We start from the raw sequence: 22405 nt of genomic DNA, 5'->3' as shown, positions 1-22405 counted from the left end.
AAAACCTACTCTAGAACTTTTATCAACGAATGTAACAACTTTATCGGAATATATTACATAAATTTAAATAATTAGATATTTTCAAGACCTTCTCTTTTTTTAGTATATCGAGAACATTACATCTGTTCACTTAACTTAAGAGCACCGGATGTTTTGATTCCTTATGATCTTAAAAACGTCAATTATAATTAAAATCGTCTAGAACAAATGTTATAGTACACATTTCTATGCTTTAATATTTATTATAGGAAATATATTGTACATAAATATTTTCTGCAGTATGTTAGAATAATATATTACTTTAATATTTTAACAATCATCCACAATGCACATTTTAAACCAAAAGATATGCACAATTTCAATTTTAAATATAGACATTGTACATGTTAATGTTTTAAGAAAAAAGTATGATTATGGTAATAGGGATATTAGAGACATAATGGTAAAAAGTCAACTTGACATAAGTCAATTTTTATTTATGTAGTTGTTTGAAAAGTTCGGAATCACCATACCCTGTTAGTATTCATACTATATCTTCCTAATTGAATAAATTGTAGTTTTGACTCTGATATATATTAGTTATTAGAATAGAGGAGTTGTTATTGTTGCGATAGACAAGATTTATATAAACATATACAGATAACCTATTTTTTTTCAGAAAATGTTAGAAGTTACATGTAACGACCGGTTAGGTAAAAAAGTGAGAGTGAAATGTAATCCTGATGACACAGTGGGAGATCTGAAGAAATTGATAGCTGCGCAAACTGGAACAAGACATGACAAGATAGTCTTGAAGAAATGGTACACTGTGTTTAAGGATCACATCAAGTTATCCGATTGTATCCTTTCTAATTATCTGATAAAGCTTTGTATTACTTCTTCTTTTTCTCTTCAGCCGTAGACGCCTACTGCAAGGCATAGGCATGCTCCAAAGATCGCGATGACCAGTCCTGGGTTGCCCGCTTCCCTTGACTCCCCGCTCCCTTGACTATGACGTCGGTCCACGTAGTGGGTGGCTTACGCCGCGACCAGCTCGTGGTCGCCACTCGAAAACCTTTTGGCCTCAACAGCCATCGGTTGTATGAGCAATGTACCATGCCCAGTGTGGGCACATTGCTTCATGTCTGTCAAGGAAAGAATTACAAGTCTATGTAATTCTTCACACTACTAATACTATTATAAATATTGTAGTGAAATACTATTTCTGAGTTATTGTAGATATTTGTAAAGTTATATAGGCTATACTTAATTCTTGTCTTTTAAATAGTAATTTATTATTGTTAACAATACTTTGATTAGAAAGTTTTAAATATGCCTTTGTTTTTAAGCAATGTGTTGCTCATGATGTTACATAACATCATTTTTATTTGCAAATAGCATGGGAAAAACCTTTTTAGGATATTTAATGTACTTTGCCTACATTGTGACTTGTGATGCAAGTGTAAAAATATAACAAGACTATTGCAAACCTGTTCAAATATGTGACTTGATCCAAATGCTACTGACTTATCTTTCATTGCAGCTTATTTAACACTTGATATATATAATACTATATTTACATGAAATATAAACAATCCATGTTAGCATTATCATAATCATGAAAGTTGATAGATGACTAGGCATAAGGCTCCCCTAAGATTGCCGCTCTGACCGGTTTTGCACTATTTGCATTCAGTAACTTCTTGCAGTGTTGTATATATCATCAATGCATCAAGTGACAAACAAGCAATCTCCAAGTATGGTAGAATTAAATCTAAGGTTTTGTCCTTAAATAATAATTTCCTCAACAGTTGACAGATGAAATCCATGATGGAATGAACCTGGAGTTGTACTACCAATAAGAAAATAATCACTAATTTATTATTAAGTTTTGATAATTTCAATAAATTTAAGATTACAAATTTTGTTTTATTTCCAACATTAGTGTTATATATTTGTGGACCCTTTTTTTCATAGAATTTGGTTTTTACTACAAATGGCCCAAAGTAAAAATTTTAGCTATTGTAAAATTATTAGGTCTGAATGTATACTAATGAATCTTGATGCATACTGAGTTTATCATTCCCATGTGAGAATGTTCATTTTAAGTTTATATTGCAAAAGATGTTTAATACTAGCTACGTAAACAAGTAGGTTCCCGAGACTTCCATTTGGAAGTGGTGTTTATCCAGCATCTTTCCTTAACTATAACTAATCTGTCTGTCCTTATACACCATGTTTAATCCTGCATATATCTTATTTGAAAATGTGTTTAAGTATTAACTGTATGTAAATTCAAAATATGTTTATTTAAGTAGATGTTTACATTTGCCTTTAAATAGTCAATTATTTTAACATTATAAGTGGTAAGCTACTACTGGTTTGTAATACTGATATGCCGACCAGAAAATCAACAGTAGCTCGGTTTAAATGAAATATAACTTTAGTTGTGTAACCATGTAAATGACTGAAAAAACCAACATCTGCACAATTTGATCAATTAAAAACTATTTAATGCTAAAATAAGATTTCACTCAAACCCACAAAGGATGTTTTAACTTTTTAAAGACAAAATTTCTTCGTTTACGAGTTCTTTTAATTTCTTGCATTTGTCACTATTTTATATACATAAAAGATTTAAAATTTTTGCTTATAAATAGTATGTTATTAAATATGTAGTGAAACTGCCACAATACCAATTAATTTATGAACATCTTTAAGGGAATCTCTAACTTTAACTCAACTGTGTTATATTAACGTTAATATTTGAAATTATATTAATATTAGAGACGATCTATATGAAATTTATAGAAATACTTTCGGATATTTCACATTATACATTTATCGTCATTACGACTTTGTCTGATAATAAGTTTCCTATGTGATTACTTCGGGTCAGTTGTGTTTGTTGGTTAAATTCCTTTTGGCTCCATCGTGGGGAACCAGACTTTGAAAATTTCGAAATAAAAACTAATTACACTAGTTCAAAAGGGACCTAGTGTAACTCTTGTGATAATAAGCCGCAACCTAAAGACGTCAGATGTTTTTATTTCTTTGGCATTGGTAAATTTTTGAATATAATTTTCCATGCCTCAATTTTAAAGGATCGTATCAATTACAATTACTAATAACTTTTTTGTACCCGTTTTATCTTTTTAATATAACTTTAAATAATTACAATATCACAATCTAAAAAAAAAGTTCTGATCCAAATTATTTTACCGATGTTGCAAAAGTAATTGAAAAATTTATTTCTGTAATAAGATAATGAATTTATTCTTCGTCTTTTGTTACGTTTTTTTCAGTCTTAAAATTACTATCCAAATATTTATTGTTTAACAAAGGAAGCAATATGTTGTTTCAAAATCCATAGACAAATTACAAGTGAATGTTTTTACTCTGTAAAAAACTTCATTTGTCATTGTTATATCGTGTCAAATTTTGTGAATTTGTGCATGGCGTTTAAGCCTTAATATTCGGATTTGTTTGGAGGCAAAACATTCTCGCGGTGCTTTTGGCATCGTTTTCCTCAGTTATTTGTTAAGTATTAAAATTAGATTATGGCGGAAAGTGATGGTAAGGTTACTGTCTAATATTTCGTTTTAGAATCCGTATCATTTTTATTGATGTTTGATATTTTCCAGAATTCAACCAAAAACCCGTGAAATCGAGCAAACAGCATAACGTATTACCGATATGGGGTAATGAACAAACTATGAATCTGAATCCTTTAATATTAGCAAACATTCAAGGTTCTAGCTACTTCAAAGGTAGGTAAGCAAACATACCAACGCACAGGAGTTTGGATTCACGTTCTGTTTATTTTCGTTTAGCTTTTGTGTTTAATAAAATAGTTAAAGCTGTGCATCGTTTGACACGTGTTTACTAAATTTTCAAATTGTCCTCAGTGCATCTGTTCAAGTTGAAGACCTATCATGAGGTGGTTGACGAGATTTACTATCAGGTGAAGCACCTGGAGCCGTGGGAGCGCGGCAGCCGCAAGACAGCTGGCCAGACCGGCATGTGTGGCGGCGTGAGTATGTCATAAGCATTGCTCAGTTGTTCAATGTAATATTGAAAACTATATTGTGACAAAAAAGGTCAAAATATAATAGACAGTTAACTAACCTCCTTTCTTAAATTCTTCAAGCAACAACTGAGTTATTATGTGTGTATGTCAATGTTTTAAGTTGCTATTATTCTAGACAAGTACATGCAGACATTATCCTTGTAATAGTTATCTGTTAACTAATTTAATACAAAAATACTTAATTATTGGTTATATCCTCCTTTTTACTTGATATAATATTTTTTATGAAAAAAAAACATTATCAGACTATAACACACACAATATTAGTTTTGTATAATATGAATTATCATTTTGAGCTGTGGATAACACTGCTAACTTAATTTTGAACTTACATTAAGTAAACCTAATGGTATTTTTTCATTATTATTATGTCAAAGAAGGTCAAAAGACACATTTGCATGCTCCACATATTTAGGGTCAACATCATTTCAGCCATGGGGAGTTTATTGCAGGACATAGGCCATCCCCCATAGATTCCCAAAAGGTTGAAAGGGGTTTTTATCAGGATAAGCTAAACTTGCCAGTCTACAGTCTATGCTCCAGAAACTGACACAGACTGAGAGATGACGTCAGTGGCCATCTGTTCTGTGTGCTACTTTAAATTGCCAACCTGTAGTTATTTCAATTACTATGGTGTGTCTATGGTTCTCTTTATTTCTATTGTATAGAGATTGGGGTACTTTCAGAAACTATGACTTTTCATTGAGGCTCGGAGTAAGACACCATGTTTCTGTGCAGCCTTTAGGATAACATATTTACAACAGTGTAGTGTAGAAATAAGATACACAATATTTTAATCATATTGTGTATCTTATTTTTCAGCATTTAGTTTAAATATTAATAAATCAAAAAATAGAACTAATGTTATTTTAAAATAGTATATGTCCACAAAAATCTATTACTAAAGTCATTTACAGGTGAGGGGTGTTGGTGCTGGTGGTATAGTATCCACTGCTTTCTGCTTGCTCTACAAGCTGTACACCCTGCGCCTGACACGGAAGCAAGTTAATGGCCTGCTGCAGCACACTGATTCACCATACATCAGAGCTCTCGGTAGGTAGGGCTATGAAAATACTTTACTTGATCAATTGGAAATTCAATTGCTCATAAAAGATATAGGATAAAAACAAAGATTATATATTTACATTGATAAACTTTGTGATGAAGGACCTATGTTAAAAATATTTATCATTGAATATATTTGTCATGTAAACCTATTTTTACATTCTGATAAACAGTAGTTTAATTGTAATTTCTGTTTTCTCATCTCTAAATGTACCTGCCACTTTTTATAAATTGTCCATCCATGCATTTATTGTATATTTCATATAAAACAGAACCATTCTAGAATTTTCCAAATGAGTGATGAAATATCTTTAGTTGAAACATGTTTTATTTCTCCTGGACATCAAGGAAGCTCACAAAGAGGCAAGTTGATTTTATTTTACCCATAGAGTGAATGAAAAATCACAATAGGTGAATAAATGAATAATTTTCTTTTTACAATCCTTTAATAGTTAACCTTTATTAAACACAGGGAAAGATGAGTTAGGAATTTTAGTATAAAGCCAGTTATTTACGTGTTATTGACACAAAAAATAACTTTGTTTAACATGTATGAGTACTTTCGTCAAATTTATGTAGTCAATCTTTAAACTCTTGATGGTTTTCAGGAACTGGGAAAGCTGTTAAATAAATTGTTTAAAAAGAATTATTTGTTTTACAAAAGTTGTGATATGATTTGTTGCCATTTAGGTTTTATGTATATCCGCTACACACAACCACCAGCTGACCTTTTTGACTGGTATGTGGACTACTTGGACGACGAGGAAGAGATTGACCCACGGGCCGGAGGCGGCGGGCCCACCACAATTGGGGCGCTGGTGAGACAGATGCTCATCAAACTGGATTGGTTCAGCACACTCTTCCCAAGAATTCCTGTCCCCATACAGAAACAAATTGAACAGAAGTAGGTATAACTAATTTAATGAAATCTAATTTATTCATTTTTTAAAAATATGTCACTATAAATTTGAAAGTATTTCAATAAAGCTATATTAATACATAAAGTATTATGATAATTAAAGCTTCTAATAAAGAAATCCAAACATTACTAATTAGATTTCTTAATATTAGCTAAGATAGGAAAACAGTGTGTGTTTATAATTTGTTATAAATTTTAGAATTTTCGTGCCGTTATGTACTGATTTACAGGTGTTCATCAATTCAGAATTTGTTCATGAAAATGTTAAGAAGATGTAGAAGAAAGATTGTATATGTGGAGCATGAAAATTGGCATTTACAATGGAGTTGGGTGATGTGCAGCTCTGGAAAATACAATGACCAATGACCGGCAAGGATCTTGAGCGCTCATTGAAAGAGTGAGAATTAGTTAACTTGGTCAACATCACTACAGGGAACAATTCGTGACAAGCAGTAATCCACACCGATTCTCATATCACCGCTAAACAAATCAGCTCCAGCGCAAGTGAAGTTCAGCGCTCAAGATCGGTGCCGGCGGTAATTATAGGCTGTTTATTCTACAAGTTCTTTCTAATTAATGATCTTAAAGTTGTTAATTTGTAACAAAACTTAGGCTGGCAGAGCACAACAGGAACATGGCGGCGTCCAAACCGGCCGCCAGCTACCGCGGCGGTGGTGCTGGCTACAGCTCGACGCGGATGGAGTCTGACCGCCGCGAGCATGACGACAGGGATCGCCGCGATTATGGTGACATGGACAGGTTAGTCTTGCTATCATTTTCAAAAATTACATTTTTTTTTCACATGGATAACTTTTTTATTACTTAAATTCATTCTCTTTATATGGTATTTACATGTCCTTTTGAAACAAATTTTTACTCATTGGAATAATTTTTGCAAAGCACGAACGTAAGCTGAACATATTGATACAAAGTACATTTAAATGTATATCTTTACGGGAAGAACTTGGCATAAATTTGATAATCATGTTTTATCTTTTAACACTAACTTAAAAATTTTGTTATAAATTGTGTATTTGCCAGTAAATCACCATAATACCAATGGCATGTTTATCTCCTTTAATATCCTTATAGGCTTTTTGGACAATCGCCTTAATTAAAACTGCTTCAAGGATTTTATTATAAATGGCCATATCTTGTGCCAAAAGATATAAATCATATGTATGAAAACAAAAACTTAGTGCTACAAGCTTATTTTTCCTTCTTATATTAAGAGTTGTTTTTTTGGAAATTATAGTATTTTTACTGCTTTAGCATTGATTTTGTATACTGGATGGCAAAAGGTTGTTGATAATAAAAGGTGAATATATTGTTGGTTAGAAATAAAAACTTGTTAAAATGTAGTTGTGTGAATTTAACTTAGAAAGTGAAATTACTTTCCAGTCTCCCTATATATTAATGTTATTTATTTTCCAGATACCCAAAAGATAGGCCAATGAAACGCGACGACAGAGATAGAGAACGCGACAGAGACAGAGAAAGAGACCGTGAACGAGAAAAAGACAGGCGGGGAAGGGACAGAGGTGAAAGAGACCGAGATCGCCGCGACCGCTATCGTGAACGGTCCCGAGACCGACACCACCAACGTTCCCGCTCAAGAGACCGCCGCTACAGATAATACCACACTGTCCTCACATCCTTAAATTCGTTTTATAATGTAATTAACATTGACAAATATAATTAGTAATAATGATTTTGTTGTATTACTTTTTTTGTGTTCAATATTTAGTCCACAATTTGTGAAAGTAGTAGCAGTGGCAACAATCACCTAGCCAAATAAGCTTTCTTCCCTACTTTTCTGAGTATTATTTTGACTAACACTAATATATCTTAACTTGGAATTTAAACATGCAATCATAATAATCATAAGCATTATATTATTGGCCCATGTTTATGAAGGAAATGTTAATTTTATTCTATTACAATCCTGTATAATAAAAAATCATCATCAAAAAATCATACATAATAAAATGTATCATATCATATAATGAAATTGAAACTGAAAACTTGTATGACATTTTTTAATCATCAAAAAATCAATGTACATAAATACAAAACAAATGCATGAAAAAAAAAATTATGTAAGCGATGGTATATAATTTATTTGCATAACTGACAAATAGTAGCTGTGGAAATTGCACAAGAACTTATTGTATAATATTCACTTCAGCTTACAGCTAGCAATACAATGAACAAATTACTCAAGATCTAAAAGTAACTGATAAAACAAATATTACATCACAGCCTAAGCAGCTGCACCTTTAACATTTTCCTGCTGTTCAAATTTAGGGTATTTCTCTTCAACATTAGCCCAAGATAGCCTAGCATTAGCCAAGTCTCTTACAACTGTTGGGACATCTGAAAGAGGAATACGCACTTGTCCCATACAATCCCTTTCTCTCAAAGTCACTGAATGTGGCTCCTTTATGGTATCAAAATCAACAGTTATGGCATATGGTACCCCTAGTTCATCAGTTCTGGCATACCGCCTTCCAATAGAACCAGATGAATCATCTACCTTATGCGAAACATCTACTAATGTCAATTCCTTAGATAACTCTTTTACAAATGGTTGGAATTCAGCATTGCCACTAAGTGGAAGTACAGCACATTTCATTGGTGCAACCGCTGGTGGCAGAGAGAAGTAGGTTCTCTGTTCATCACCTTCCCTCATCTTAAAGTTATGCTCTAATATAGAGTACAGAATTCTACCAATGCCAAAAGATGGTTCAATGACACTGGGTATTATTTCTTCCACATGAATTGTTTTTTGACTTCTCTTTATGCTCACAAGATTAGGGTTGAGTTTATAGTTTCCATTGGGAGTGATAAGATTATATTCTCCATCACCAGCAAGCTTACTTTGCAGATCTTCTAGGTCTGTAGTTTGCAATGCTGCTAAAGCATCATTGATAACCTTTGCATCTTTTTTAAATTCCTTGCCAATGGCTGCCTTGTTTGGTACAGCTTCAACTATCTCAATTTGTTTTGGAGCTGGTAATTTCTTCTCAGCTGCAAGTCTTATACCAGTAGCCTTAGTATGTTGTGTGAGGTCATAAGCAGACCTGTCAGCACATCCTACACATTCCACCCAGCCATAACTTGTAAGGCATTCAGCATCCCAACAGTCGCATGCATAGTGAGCCATCTCATTACCCATATGTTGTCGGAACCTTAGTTTCTTAGGGTCAACACCAACTGCCAACATATATAAATGAATTCTCGCCATGAAGTAACCTAGTGTTTCATTGTTGACAATTTTTTTAGTCACAGCATCTCCAATAGCCATGATCTCTGCAGGTTTGCCTTGTTCCTGGCTGTCAGCAGAGTAAAGCAGCATATTTGTGTCTTTTACTAATTCAAATTTTGGATGTTCTTTAGAGTCACAAAAGTGTTCTATTTCACACATTGTAAACTCTCTAACTCTTAGAAGGCCAGAACGAGGAGAGATCTCATTTCTGAATGAATTACCAATCTGAGCAGCAGCAAATGGTAGGCGCCCTTGATTAAATTCTAACAGTCGCTTGAAATTGACAAAGATACCTTGTGCTGTTTCTGGCCTTAAGAATCCTTTCACTAGTCCAGATGGACCAATTTGGGTGTTAAACATTAGATTAAATTCTATTGGTGGAGTCAGTTCATTGCCACTTACTGGTGATTTCATATCAAATCTCTTCATCAAGGAAGACATATCATCAGCATTCATTCCATCAAGCTTAACCAATAAGTCTTCAATTTCAGATTTAAGTTCAGCTTTTGTATTTTTTTCACTCTTTATTTTTTCTAGATGAGCTTTAATGAGGTGGTCCAAACGAAAGCACTCACCAGTCTTTACATCTTTAGTCATGAGGTCTGCAAACCTTTCTACATGCCCAGATGCTTTAAGAACAGGTTCAGGAGTAAGAATAGAACAATCAACTTCTAACATTTGCTCTTGAAGAATAAAATATTTTCTCCACAGTTGTATCATATTGCTTTTAAGAGCACATCCCATTGGACCGAAATCGAACTGCCCCGTTATGCCACCATAAATTGCAAAGGACTGATCATAAAAGAACCTTCTTTTAATGAGATCCTCCATCTTGGCGCGATCAAATAATTCTTCGCTCGGCGCAAGACTAAGTTCCTTGTCTTCCAAAATCTTTTTCCGGGCTTTCAATTCGGCAACCGCTTTTTTAATATCAATTTCAGGTGCTTTCTCTTCTTTAAGTTTTCTCACTAAATCACCTTGGCTCTTAACACTTGCCCGCAGTGGAGCTAAAATTTTTTCAACTTTCGGATCAGCCATAATTATTTCTCGTAATGGATTTGGTATTTTTATTTTCCTGTGAAGTTTATTGCTTCCCCACTCACTATGCGTGAGTTTGCACTGAACTTGTATAACTGGCAGATGTTTACTAAGTACACTACACTTGTAAAAGAATTTTATAATATTTCTCATTTATTAAGCGAAAATACAAAGATGTATTAATAGTACCATCTGGTATTGTAACCGGTGACCAGACATTTGGTCGCGTGTTAGATGATGAAACCGATTTCTAAGAAAGTGACATCAAAATCGATGAAAATGTCAAATTGACGTGGACATAGTTATGGTTGCTGATGTTTTTTAAAAAATGTAAAATTTTTGATGTTATTTAAAAAGATCGTTAAAATTTTTAAGAATTTAGTTTAAATGTAAAACAATGTTCGCACAAACCGCTTAAATGATAGTTACATCTTAGTTTATATTTATTTATTTAACATTGTACTTCGTCAAAATAATGGCAATATTGTATCTTCCGTCCTTCTTCCACTTTAAATCACTGCATATATTATCATGAGATAAAGCGTGATAGGAATAGTTTTAATTATTTGTTTTCTTTTTCAAATATCTCACTTTTGACAGCACAAAGAAGGCGGCCATTTTATAGCTACTTGGAACCGAGGAAGAAGCTGTAGTTTTCATAAAGCACGGATTTATTTGTAGTTTTTTATTCGTTTTACACACGCGTTATTACTTACGTACAAAGCTGTATACGTGTTTAGTATAAGTTTAGTTGTATTCATGTATTGAGTAAAGAGAAATGGACGATCCAAATAGAATGATGGCGCATAGCGGTGGATTGATGGGACCGCAGGGCTATGGCCTGGGTGGTGAGGGAGCTCCGACGGCTGGAGAAGGCGAAGCTCGTAAGCAGGATATTGGTGAAATTCTACAGCAAATCATGAATATAACGGATCAGAGTCTTGACGAAGCCCAGGCAAGGAAACATACGTTAAATTGTCATCGAATGAAGCCTGCATTGTTTTCTGTTTTATGCGAAATAAAAGAAAAAACAGGTAAAATGTTTTAGTACTAATAATATACTTAATCGTATTAAGATATAAAGGAAAAATGAACCTTTCGATTTTTAATAATTACTTTTTTTAAGCTTTAACTACCTATTACTTCTTATTAATTGTGATGTATTTATATTTTTTCTACTATCTTGTTAATTAAGTTTCGAATTTATTTCTAAATAAAGTTTTAACAGTGATTATTAAATGGCAACTGAAGTAATTAATTGGAAAATACATCTATGCATATTGTCTGATTCTTATTGGAACATTAGCTTTGTTACCTAAAATGTTAAATATGTTTAATTTAATTAATAGAAAAGTGATTTGATTTTTTTATTTTCAGTCAACAATTGTGTAAAATGAATTAAAAATTCATGAAATTTATATTTATTTTAATTTGCATATATTATCTCCATAGTGTTGTCGCTTCGTAACACACAAGAGGAGGAGCCTCCGGATCCCCAGCTCATGCGTCTGGACAACATGCTCATTGCGGAAGGTGTAGCAGGGCCTGAAAAAGGCGGTGGCGCTGGTGCAGCTGCGTCAGCATCAGCTGCCGCTGGAGAGTGGGGTAATTTTCTTAGTCTTTTATTAAAGATATGGTTAATGTTTGGGTTACAGATGCATGCAGCTCAAGGCTCTAAGATTTAAATTAAAGACATCAATAATATATATTAACACAGTATTTATTGCTTCTCAAGATAGTTTGTTAATTTTCAACATAAACCAACAATAAAAGAATGTGACTTGGCTGATAATTCATAATGTCCAGCAGTTACAAAATATAAAAATATTTGGTGGAATTCATAATATGTATATTTATAAGTATTAATTTGTTATTGAAAGACAATTAACATTGATTTATTCATTTTAATATCAATTGATTAATTATAAATAGTCCAAAACATGTGTTAACCACTTGCGGTGCAAAGAAATTGTTGGTTGTGTGTCAGAACAATTAAGCAGGAATCTCTTCGTGGCACATTCAGTGGGAGGGTTCCAGAAGAGAATATAAAAAGACAGAAAAAAAATTACATCTGTATCAATACTGAATTTATTTAATAATAATCTTGCAGGGTGTGATAGTTTCACAAAACAACTTGGAATGTGTAACGCTACAAAACATGTTTTACACTCCCATGTAGTTTTATTCTGTTTTTGTGTTTAGCGCATGCTATGCACCTCCATTGTGGATTTATTTGGTGTTTGACGGTGCTATATTTCTTGGGAAATGTCTCAATTGCTACGCTTTTAAGCGACTTGGAGCATTTCTAGCAGACATCCTTCCACATCTATCTTTCTGTAACAATAGCCAAACGACATGCATAACACATCACTGGCATTACTGTAACAAAAACATGTTAACTTGCATGGCATGCCTTTCCACCACAAGTGGTTACTATAATTGGTTTTTCTACACAAATGTGACAGTCCTTGTGCTCAACTGACTGGCCTTAGCAGAGCAGTCATAAATAAACATACATAATAAAAAAATAACTGAGGTTTTTAGTATGTCTTTTTCATAACACAAATCTGCAGATAGTTTTTCTAGTTGATAAAAAGATTTTTTGTTTATTTTACTTATGTATCTATATATATAATAATCAAATTTTGTTTCAATAGATCTATTTGTTTAGTCAATTGTTAATATATAATGGAGATGGAAGTTGGGAAATTGCTTTAACATAAACGCTACATTTTATCTGTATGCATGTACATTAGGAATTATTGTGGCATGTTTAGAGATTTTGGTAAAAGGTGGTTTATAAATTTGCTAAGGGATTAGTAAGAGCATTAATAGGATGTGTGTTAATATATTAATAATTATTGTAAAAATATTAGTAGCCATTTGCAGAGGTTGTTATTTTAATTGTTGTTAATTATTCAATTAATATGGTGCTGCCATATAATTTGGACTAGAAAACTTTTTAATGCATACAACATTTATAGTAACTTGTATATACTTGAGACAGATGTTGCAGATAAATATATATTTTTGTTTCATTGGCATCAATAATTTCTATTATTATTAATCATAATAAGCGGCGCAGGGTAATGACCATTTTTTTTTGCATTTCCAATAGTTTATAGAAAACTTTGAAATATCTAAACCTTCAAAATAGCAGACCATTGTCCATCAGTACTGGTGAATAAAAAAATATATAAAATTCACATGTTATAGTTACTGTTCCCCATTGGAATGTCGTATGAGGATTACTAATGTTAAATTATCCAGTAAATAGTATTCAAGTTGCATTTAAGAATAAGGAACATTTGCATCAAGTAGGGATTTCTGTCTGGTGTGTAACCCTGCAATTGGCTAAGTAAAGGTATGTTGGGATGGAGGTTGCATGTAACTCTTTCTGTCTCCCCGTCCGCTGCAACTTAAGGCACTGTGGCTCAAGCAGATAACGCGATCGAGCACTCGGACTATCGCGCCAAGCTCGCCCAGATCCGGCAGATATACCATCAAGAGTTGGACAAGTATGAGAACGCTTGCAACGAGTTTACTACGCACGTCATGAACTTGCTGCGGGAGCAGAGTCGCACGCGACCCATTACACCCAAGGTATGCATGGTATTTATGAATAATTCTAAAATTGTTTATTATTAACTTCATAATTTTAGACCTAAGACGTCTACTGCTGAACATGGGCATCCCTTGATATTTTCAGTAAGAACAGCTGAAAGCGGCCTGCATTTAGTGTCTTCCAATAATACACAAGGTTGTCTGTCCACCTTTGTAGCGTGCAGTGCACTTGCCGGCTTATGGTATCCACTTGCTAGATTTGGTATAGCCATAGGATATTTATGTAAAATTTAACTTTACAATTACAAATTTATTATTGTTTTTTAGATAATAACAACTTAACATTTAAAAAAAAAACACTTCTCAAAACCAATGCATTAGACTTGTAAAAAATGTTAGATCAGTTTTAAAAAAGCGTCATCATTTCAACTTTGCTGGACATAGGCCTTCTTCATAGATTTCCGATAAAAAGGCTTGTGTTCTCTATTCAAAACTAATTTCTAGTCACTAAGGATATTAGTTTTGAATAGAGAACACATTGTTGGTCAATTCAGGACACAAAAATTCATTTAGTTTGAGTCAATCTTTAATAATCCCAATGTCTGGTTGTGATAACTATTCAGTATAAACATCTTTAATAAATAATAAAATTTGTTTCAATTACTTACCCCTTATTAACATTCAAAAAGCTAGATATTATTTTCTAATAGAATTTTTAATTGGTTTTAAGTAAAAACATGTTTGTTTGTTTTGTACAGGAAATTGAACGAATGGTGCAAATCATTCACAAGAAATTCAGCTCCATTCAGATGCAGCTTAAGCAGTCCACGTGTGAAGCCGTCATGATCTTGCGCTCACGGTATTTAATTTACTCGTTCTTCATTTCGAAAATTAAATGTTGCTGTAGATAAACAGCTGTTCTTTGGAATCATATACTTAAAAAGGCCCTAAACCGAAACTTCCAAAATGTATATTTTGGTAGTTTCAACCGATAGATGACCACAAAGCATATGCTTCCCCTAAAGAAGCCACCATGACCTCTCGCTGCCCCCATCCATCAACTTCTTGCGACCTTATGAGTGAACATGAAGTGCAAGAAATATTCCTACCAAATTTCAAGTCTCTGTCTCTTAATGGTTCCAAAGATATTTAGATGAGTCATAACATTGGTGAAAATTTCTTGTATTGGATAATGGTCCTGTTATTCATTCCTCCTCAACTGATTAACCGTTTTACCAGCACTTAAAAATAAGTATTAATTTATTAATAATCCGGATTGTTCCTTCGTTGGTGGATTGATTATGGTATTCTTTCTCACCGAAGAGGCTTATGGCTTTTATCCTAGCTAAATAAATTTTACTGAGCAAACAGCTATTTTTTGGTTACTAACAGTACACTAGGAAAATTATAATGCTCAAAAAATAAACTAGATGTGTATTATATTAATCATTTTCTTATCCTCTTTTCGTCTCAGGTTCCTGGACGCGCGTCGCAAACGGCGCAATTTCAGCAAGCAGGCGTCAGAAATCCTCAATGAGTATTTCTATTCACACCTCTCCAACCCCTACCCCAGTGAGGAGGCCAAGGAAGAATTGGCGCGCAAATGTGGCATCACCGTGTCACAGGTATTATATTTATTAGAGTTGGATGTATGTATATGTGTAAACAGAGTTAAACTAGTTTATCGAGTATAGAGTTTACACTTTCAAAATTTAGCTGGTTCCAGTGGACCACCTGCAACTGTATTTGTACCATACTCTCAGAACTCGACAATAAAGTGAAGATTAGATCTAACTTTGGAGATTAGCATTTCAGTTGAGTTTCTACTATGAATCACAAGTTTTAAAGAAAAAAATTGAGAACTTAGTTAATTAATTGTGTTGTAAGTGGATTCAAAAAAGTAAAAATGGCCAATCAAAAGCACCATAGACCTTGTCATCACTTTACATCTAGTCATTAAAACAAAGAAAAAAAAAGCGATTCCATTAAACTTTACACAGATTTTTACGACAGTTGCTGATATTTTTAAAATATTATCTGCCTACATGAAAACAGATAAATTTTTGTTTACCTCATTGACATTAGTATTGCGTACATACAGATATATTTGATTCGTTATTTTTTATTTTAGATGTAGCCCAATACAGTTCTTGGTTCCTTTATATGTAATGTGTTTTATAATTTTTAAAATTTACTATTCTATTTTTTTTGTTTATCAATTTTATGATGTAAAATTACTTCAGTAGTATTTATCACTAAATTATTTATTTCAAGGTGTCTAATTGGTTTGGCAACAAGCGCATCCGCTACAAGAAGAACATTGGGAAAGCTCAGGAGGAGGCAAATCTGTATGCAGCCAAGAAAGCGGCGGGTAATCATCATTTTCTATACATTACCAATGAAAGAATGATTGAATGAGTGAAAAATGATAGACTCAACTTTTTCATTCATATGTCAATAATTTTTAAATGCATTCAAAATGTAATTTTTTTAAGAAATAACAGTGGTATTCCACTATTTGCATGAATTGAATTCATAGAAGAGTGATTGGTTATAAGTGTAAAAGCTTTAAACATGTGATTGTATAGCTAATTTGTTGTCAATTAATGTGTACAACCTATCGAAGAGTCGAAAGTTTCAGAAATAATGTAATGATAATGTCGTAAGTAAAAGCATTTTCACAATTCGGATTACTACATATTAAAATTTATTATTGTTTACTATCTGTCCCTGCAGAGTTGTGACTTTTTTATTGCCGGGAGTTAATGGCCAGTGGCATTCCAATATTTTATATATAATTTTTTAGAAATGGGTGTAAAAAAAAGCATACAGACTTCTTGCTGACAAATGAGCTATACATTTACTCCTTTAAACCTTTTACACATATTTTCAAGCACTCTGTATACATAAGGAGGGATTTAGTTATTATCAAAACAATAATATTTTAAAAATAGTTAGATAAATTATTACAGGAATGGAGGAAGTTGGAAAATGACATTTATGTTCTGTTCAATAAAGTTTGTTGTATGTATATATATTGGTATCGGTATTATACCTTTAACCAATCACCCCATATATAAAAATGTGCATATATAACAAGGGTAATATTAATAATTATGGATATACCAATTAATTATCATTTTCGTAATAATTATTTTGCAAAGGACAAATAAAAATAGTATTAAATTAAATGATGTGTTCAAAATCAGTTAATTGGGTCCATGTTAGTACATTGAGTAGTGTTCATCAGTATTAAGCCTGTTATACACTAGGGTAGTTAAACTAGCGCTCTATACTGTCGTTTCCGCACACAGACCTGCCTTGGATTGGCGCATGCAGGCGCGATGCTAGCTCCCCTCCGGCCCGACCCACTTCATATTACAGTAAACAATAATTATTTAGTCCTTATTGACAATCCTTTAGAGATATTCATAGAGCAGATGTAACACTAATGAAAAAAATACTAAATTTATATAAGTCTGCGTTTCAATATTATCACATTATTTAGGAATTTGTGTTCACCCTCTATAGATTAAGCCGCGTGAAAATATTTCATGTGCCTAATAACCCAAGTGTCTAATGTTAAAATGGAAAATATATCTGTATTTATCAAATAAAACTCGTGTTAGCCCATTTGAGATGCCAATTTTTCTTATATGGAAATCTATAAGAAGAAAAGGCAAAGTGATTTTGTTTTATTGCGGTATGCATCAAAATAAATGTATGTCTAATTTTATTTTTCTATACTTCATTTCCAAAAAAATGTTAGTTTTACAATTGTCTCTAAACAATATTTGCAAATTTTGTAATCCATCTATCTCAAGTGGGTTAATTTTGCAATCAACTGATAAAATATGTTAGAAGAAATTTTGTTTGAAGGGTAGGTTAATATTCATATGAAAGGCCAATTTTAAAGGCAACTTAACAATTATTAGATTGATGAGGGCATATTTTTTGCAGCAGCGGGTGCCTCGCCATACTCCATGGGTGCGGCGTCGGGCACGGCCACTCCGATGATGTCTCCGGCACCCACGCAGGACTCCATGGGGTACTCTCTGCCAGCGCCTGGTTATGACCCCCCGCAGCCCGGATACGACGCCGCCATGGGCTATGATCCCATGCATCAGGATCTGTCACCCTAGGCCCACAGGTTAGTTATTTATTTGTTGTGCCATACTAGCAACAATTTAAATAAATTTAGATCAGAGGCTCCTCAACATTTTTTTCATAGAGCACTTGCAAAATTTAGCTGGTTCTAGTGGGATTTCTTGCAGCTACATTTCGACCATATTCCTAATACTCCATAAAATATGTGAAGAATAGATGTAATGGTTTGTCACATACTGAGTATGGAGTTAGCAAGTTTTTACAAGTAACAAACACCAAACATAAAATATGATCTGCGTTCATTGATAAGTGAGAAGTCTAGCGAACATTTTAGTTTATTACTATCGAAAGCATATAAATTTTCTTGGAACTAAAACTTGGAAATTATATTTGTTACACAATCATAGAAGGCTGTCCAGGCTTCAGTGGACCCCTGGAGCACCCCACCTCGACCACATTGGGTAGTTAAATTAAAATTAGTAAAACCATGCAATGAAAGATGACCCTCACGAGGAACCCATCACAATTAAGTAATTTAATATTACTCTGTTTCATTAGGCAAGCCAAAGAATGGAAGAACTTGGATCTTGTTACTAGGGTTACATCTTATAGGCAATTGTAAACACTTTATATAGTAAGTGCAGATAAACAGAGGTTAGGCTGTCGGGTTTTCTATATGACATTGAACCTGAGATTAGATCTGTAGACAAACCAAAGTTACCAACAGTACAGCAGATTGGCAAGTTGAAGTGTAGTGGGCAGGTCACATAGCAAGCAGGAGCCCTAAGGTACAGAGTTAGATCATGGAATAGCAAGCTAAGTGAAGACATCTCTCCAGAAAGTTACCAGATGAGCTTGTTAAGGTAGACACTGGCCATTGCTAATCAGTTCTATTAGAATGCTATTATCGAAATGAAGATGATGAAATGAATAAAACATTTAGTCTTGAGTTGGTACTTGTTTAACCCTTCAATATTAAAGTAAAACTTTGTAAATAATTTAAATAAATTGACATTTTGAAATATACATTAATAAGCATAGATAATTTAATAAATAAAAAATAAATTTTTCATATTTTCCGATATCATTTTTTTCATTCTTTTTTCAAATTTAAAGTAGACAATAATTGGTTGCTGGTTTAATTTCGGTATTTTTAATAGGCGTTGTGTGTCCACAGGTCGCGGGCGTGGCGCACTCTCTGCGCCGCTTCCACAGAATTGCCATTTACATAACATACGATATTTAGATAAGGCGACGCCTTAGCGGTTAGGACATTGTATACTACTTTTACCTAGACACATTCTAGCTGTAATATTTTTGGACGGACCTTATCTTTGCCATGTATTATCAAACTTCTTGACTGGTGCACAGTATTTGCTTTTTTTATTTTTATATATATACATGTGTATTCCTATTTTATTGTTGGCAACTTTTAGGCTGCATTGATGAATTATTTACTTACTGGATATTTTAACATTTGACCTAATGTTATACGATTAGTGCATATGATTTTTAAATAGGTAATTATATAACATTATTGTAAAAAAGATTTAAAGTCCACATTGTAGATTCCTTGAGAAATGTATGATAGAATTTTAAAACGTTAATGTGAACGCAGCCTTAGTATTATTTTGAACCAGTGAATACTGTAAAAGATTTTTGCTTCGCTGATTTTGGCAGTATTAGTGACTGGACGGCGAGATCTCTTGTTTTCTTTACATTCACTAACTTTACTATACGGTGGATATAAATATACGATAGATGTAAGATGTTGTAGCGGAGCGTAAATGTAAGTAATCAGATGCGTTGTTGTATTGTGTCCCTATGAGGTGCTTTCGTGAGATAATCTATATTGGACCTTCTGTAACTGATCTTGAGATTTTGACAATTGAACAAATCCGAAAATCACTCGTTTTACAATTACTTCAAAACACTTTCTCATGAACTTTATATATTGAAACAACTATTAGGGTGTTACCACACTAGATTTTGTAGTTTAAAATGAAATCTTTCTTTATTTTCACATTACCATATAATGAAATATTTTATTTATATGATATAATTATTGAACTTAAAGCGGTACCCATTTTAAAACGTTCTATTTGCACAGGTGTAGTGTTGAAAATGTAAAAAAATATCTTATAATATATATTCTTAAATTTAAAATATAGTGTGGACTACCCGCTTATTATGTTACCTAAGGAGCATCAACAGTAAGTGTTTGGAGCGGTTGGTAAAGCGATTGGACTAATACTCGATGGGTTAATACTGGTTGGTAAAAAATTATAATTAATGGAAATATTTATGTCTAATTTTAATCAAAGCACAGATAATATTATTTTGTCAGAGCCAACATCATGGTCAACTTGTGCGAGATGTAATGAAATTTATGATAAACATTATATGTAAGAAAAGACGCTGTTAAAGGTTACAGAAGGTCCAGTACAGAGGAAAGTGGGCTACGCAACGACTTTTGTGCAATTTTATTATATTGACCTTTATGTATGTGTTGCGCACAAAGTGTTTTCCTCTCAATAATGAAGTCCTATTAACAGTAGCTATTTTTTAATATTTCTACTAAACTTTATTGTTTCCCGCTATCGTACGGGTTTTGTGAATATCAGAACAAAATATTATATTTTCTCGAGGTGCTACGGCGCGAGCGCGTAATATTATTTTTTCATGTACGTAGCCTGTAAGTTGAATGTTAACGATTTTTTTAATGAATATTACTGTGACGTCATCGTTCTGATTGAATATACGATAATGAAATACGAAATGCAATTATTACGAATACACTTAGTGGATAGTTTGAGATATGTAAAAATTATAATTATATAGCGTTAAGTTGATGTGTTCTAAATCAAGATATCTGAAACAGTATACGAGTTTAAGAAAAAAAATTGAAAAAATGTTTTAAAAGTTGCTTCGGAGCACTGCGCCTGCGCTCTGCGGGATCTCGTGCCTGACTTGTTCTATCGCAGAGCGGAGGCGCAAGGCGTACACCATGTATACGACAAATTCAATGTTATTACGACCATCGGATTGACTAAATACATTTTTGTGTAGTTACAGCTTGTTTTATTTTACCTTTTTTTCTATAACCTGGTATTTACATCATCGTCATTATCATCATCATCATGCCAGCCGATAGACGTCCACTGCAAGGCATGAGGCTCCTCCAAAGATCTGAAGATGACCTGTCTTGCGCTGTTCGCATCCAGCCACTTCCTGTGACCGTGTCTACCTTGGCTTCACTGTCATCAGTCCATCTACCAATTTAGTATCACAAATAAATATCGGACTACAATCAAAACCAATGCTATGTTTTCGAAGATGTCTCAGAGTAAATATAAACACGGATTAAGAATACTTCTTACTGTTTTGTGCTCAAAATGTTTAAAATTAATAGGCTTGGAAATTTTAAATTTGGTACCAATATTCCTTTTACTGAGTAAAGGACAGTTACAGATTATATAAAATTCTACCCACAAAGGGGACTTTAATTAAAAACAAGATTGCATATAGGTCAAACACGGCTAAAAAATATTTAAGTTATTAATTTATCCAATATAAAAAAACAGGAAAAATGAATGAATTTAGATATGAAATTTCGTAAACAATGCACTGCAGACGCAATATCTAATGTTTTATAGTCGTTAAAAAGATTATAAATATATATAGAAGAGATTAATATATATTTTTTGAAATCGTTATCGTGTACTTTCACGTTTTTCTTACTGTTTTATCTTCAAGTCAATAAATTTTTCTAAATGTTAGCGGTTTGTTTAAGTAGAAATAAAGGAAAAATAACCAGCGAAGAAAAAGTATGCGTATATATTATACAAAATTTAAGCCTGAACTTTTTGAAACAATGGACTGAATTGATTGTAGGTTATGTGGCTTAAGAAAACGAATGCTTATCGCACTCCTATTGACCCGTGAATCCCAACCAACAAAACGCTTTCATTTTTTTTGACTTGGCTTACACTGTTCAAATTTGCAAATTCCGCTGGTTTGAGAGGGCAGCTCAGTTTAAAACCGCCACGAAATACGCGATTTTCGGACGTCAGTTTTGTGTATTAAACTTCTTTTGTCACCCTGACAATGTTGTCTCTACGTCATGTCTATGTCATATGTTAAGTTAGTAATAAAAACGGAGAAAACGGTATTCCGGAGAAAACGGTATTCCGGAGCAAACGAGATGCGTTTAGTAGGCATGTGTTGACTCGTGAAGTTCAAAGGTGGAGCCATGTGAGAGTTGTGCTGTGACCTATTGGTTAGACTGTTACAGGTTTCTGGTCGTAAGGTTTGATGATGGTTTGTTAGTACCCTTGGCCCGGGTAAGTAACACAATTTGTTAGGTTAAATATTA

General features: G+C 33.2%; 4 protein-coding genes across 13 annotated transcripts; 3 read left to right on the top strand and 1 right to left on the bottom strand.

Moving 5' to 3' along the window:
* The first annotated feature begins 414 nt into the window (after positions 1 to 414).
* ubl (Ubiquitin-like protein 5) lies at positions 415 to 1887 on the top strand. Its single transcript, XM_068772855.1, has 3 exons — positions 415 to 515; positions 659 to 839; positions 1798 to 1887. The coding sequence occupies exons 2-3, from the start codon at positions 662 to 664 to the stop codon at positions 1839 to 1841; spliced, it is 222 nt and encodes a 73-aa protein (XP_068628956.1). The 5' UTR covers positions 415 to 515; positions 659 to 661; the 3' UTR covers positions 1842 to 1887.
* A 1525-nt stretch (positions 1888 to 3412) lies between these two features.
* On the top strand, positions 3413 to 7866 carry LOC137929399 (pre-mRNA-splicing factor 38B-like). 5 transcript variants are annotated; one of them, XM_068772323.1, is made up of 7 exons: positions 3413 to 3555; positions 3624 to 3749; positions 3888 to 4012; positions 4987 to 5122; positions 5825 to 6038; positions 6666 to 6812; positions 7488 to 7866. In XM_068772323.1, the coding sequence occupies exons 1-7, from the start codon at positions 3540 to 3542 to the stop codon at positions 7687 to 7689; spliced, it is 966 nt and encodes a 321-aa protein (XP_068628424.1). In that variant the 5' UTR covers positions 3413 to 3539; the 3' UTR covers positions 7690 to 7866. The 5 variants fall into 5 exon arrangements, with proteins under 5 accessions (XP_068628424.1, XP_068628425.1, XP_068628427.1 ...); XM_068772324.1 differs by having other exon boundaries at positions 3413 to 3518; positions 7488 to 7865; XM_068772326.1 differs by lacking the exon at positions 7488 to 7866 and having other exon boundaries at positions 6642 to 6727.
* Positions 7867 to 8119: 253 nt separating this feature from the next.
* On the bottom strand, positions 8120 to 10612 carry GlyRS (glycine--tRNA ligase). The gene has a single exon (XM_068772363.1). The coding sequence runs from the start codon at positions 10510 to 10512 to the stop codon at positions 8317 to 8319; it is 2196 nt and encodes a 731-aa protein (XP_068628464.1). The 5' UTR covers positions 10513 to 10612; the 3' UTR covers positions 8120 to 8316.
* Positions 10613 to 10964: 352 nt separating this feature from the next.
* On the top strand, positions 10965 to 21102 carry exd (extradenticle). 6 transcript variants are annotated; one of them, XM_068772470.1, is made up of 9 exons: positions 10965 to 11393; positions 11812 to 11964; positions 13802 to 13962; positions 14682 to 14782; positions 15398 to 15548; positions 16198 to 16294; positions 17238 to 17306; positions 17884 to 18073; positions 19208 to 21102. In XM_068772470.1, the coding sequence occupies exons 1-8, from the start codon at positions 11138 to 11140 to the stop codon at positions 18063 to 18065; spliced, it is 1170 nt and encodes a 389-aa protein (XP_068628571.1). In that variant the 5' UTR covers positions 10965 to 11137; the 3' UTR covers positions 18066 to 18073; positions 19208 to 21102. The 6 variants fall into 6 exon arrangements, with proteins under 6 accessions (XP_068628571.1, XP_068628570.1, XP_068628569.1 ...); XM_068772469.1 differs by having other exon boundaries at positions 13784 to 13962; positions 17887 to 18073; XM_068772468.1 differs by having other exon boundaries at positions 13784 to 13962.
* Positions 21103 to 22405: the final 1303 nt, after the last annotated feature.

This window comes from Battus philenor, unplaced genomic scaffold, assembly GCF_028537555.1.
Source record: "Battus philenor isolate CCGP_79_NKW_IND1 unplaced genomic scaffold, ilBatPhil1.0.hap1 SCAF_5, whole genome shotgun sequence".
Taxonomy (NCBI): Eukaryota; Metazoa; Arthropoda; class Insecta; order Lepidoptera; family Papilionidae; genus Battus; species Battus philenor.
Note: the sequence above shows the minus strand (reverse complement) of the source record. Positions and strands in the feature narration are given on the sequence as shown.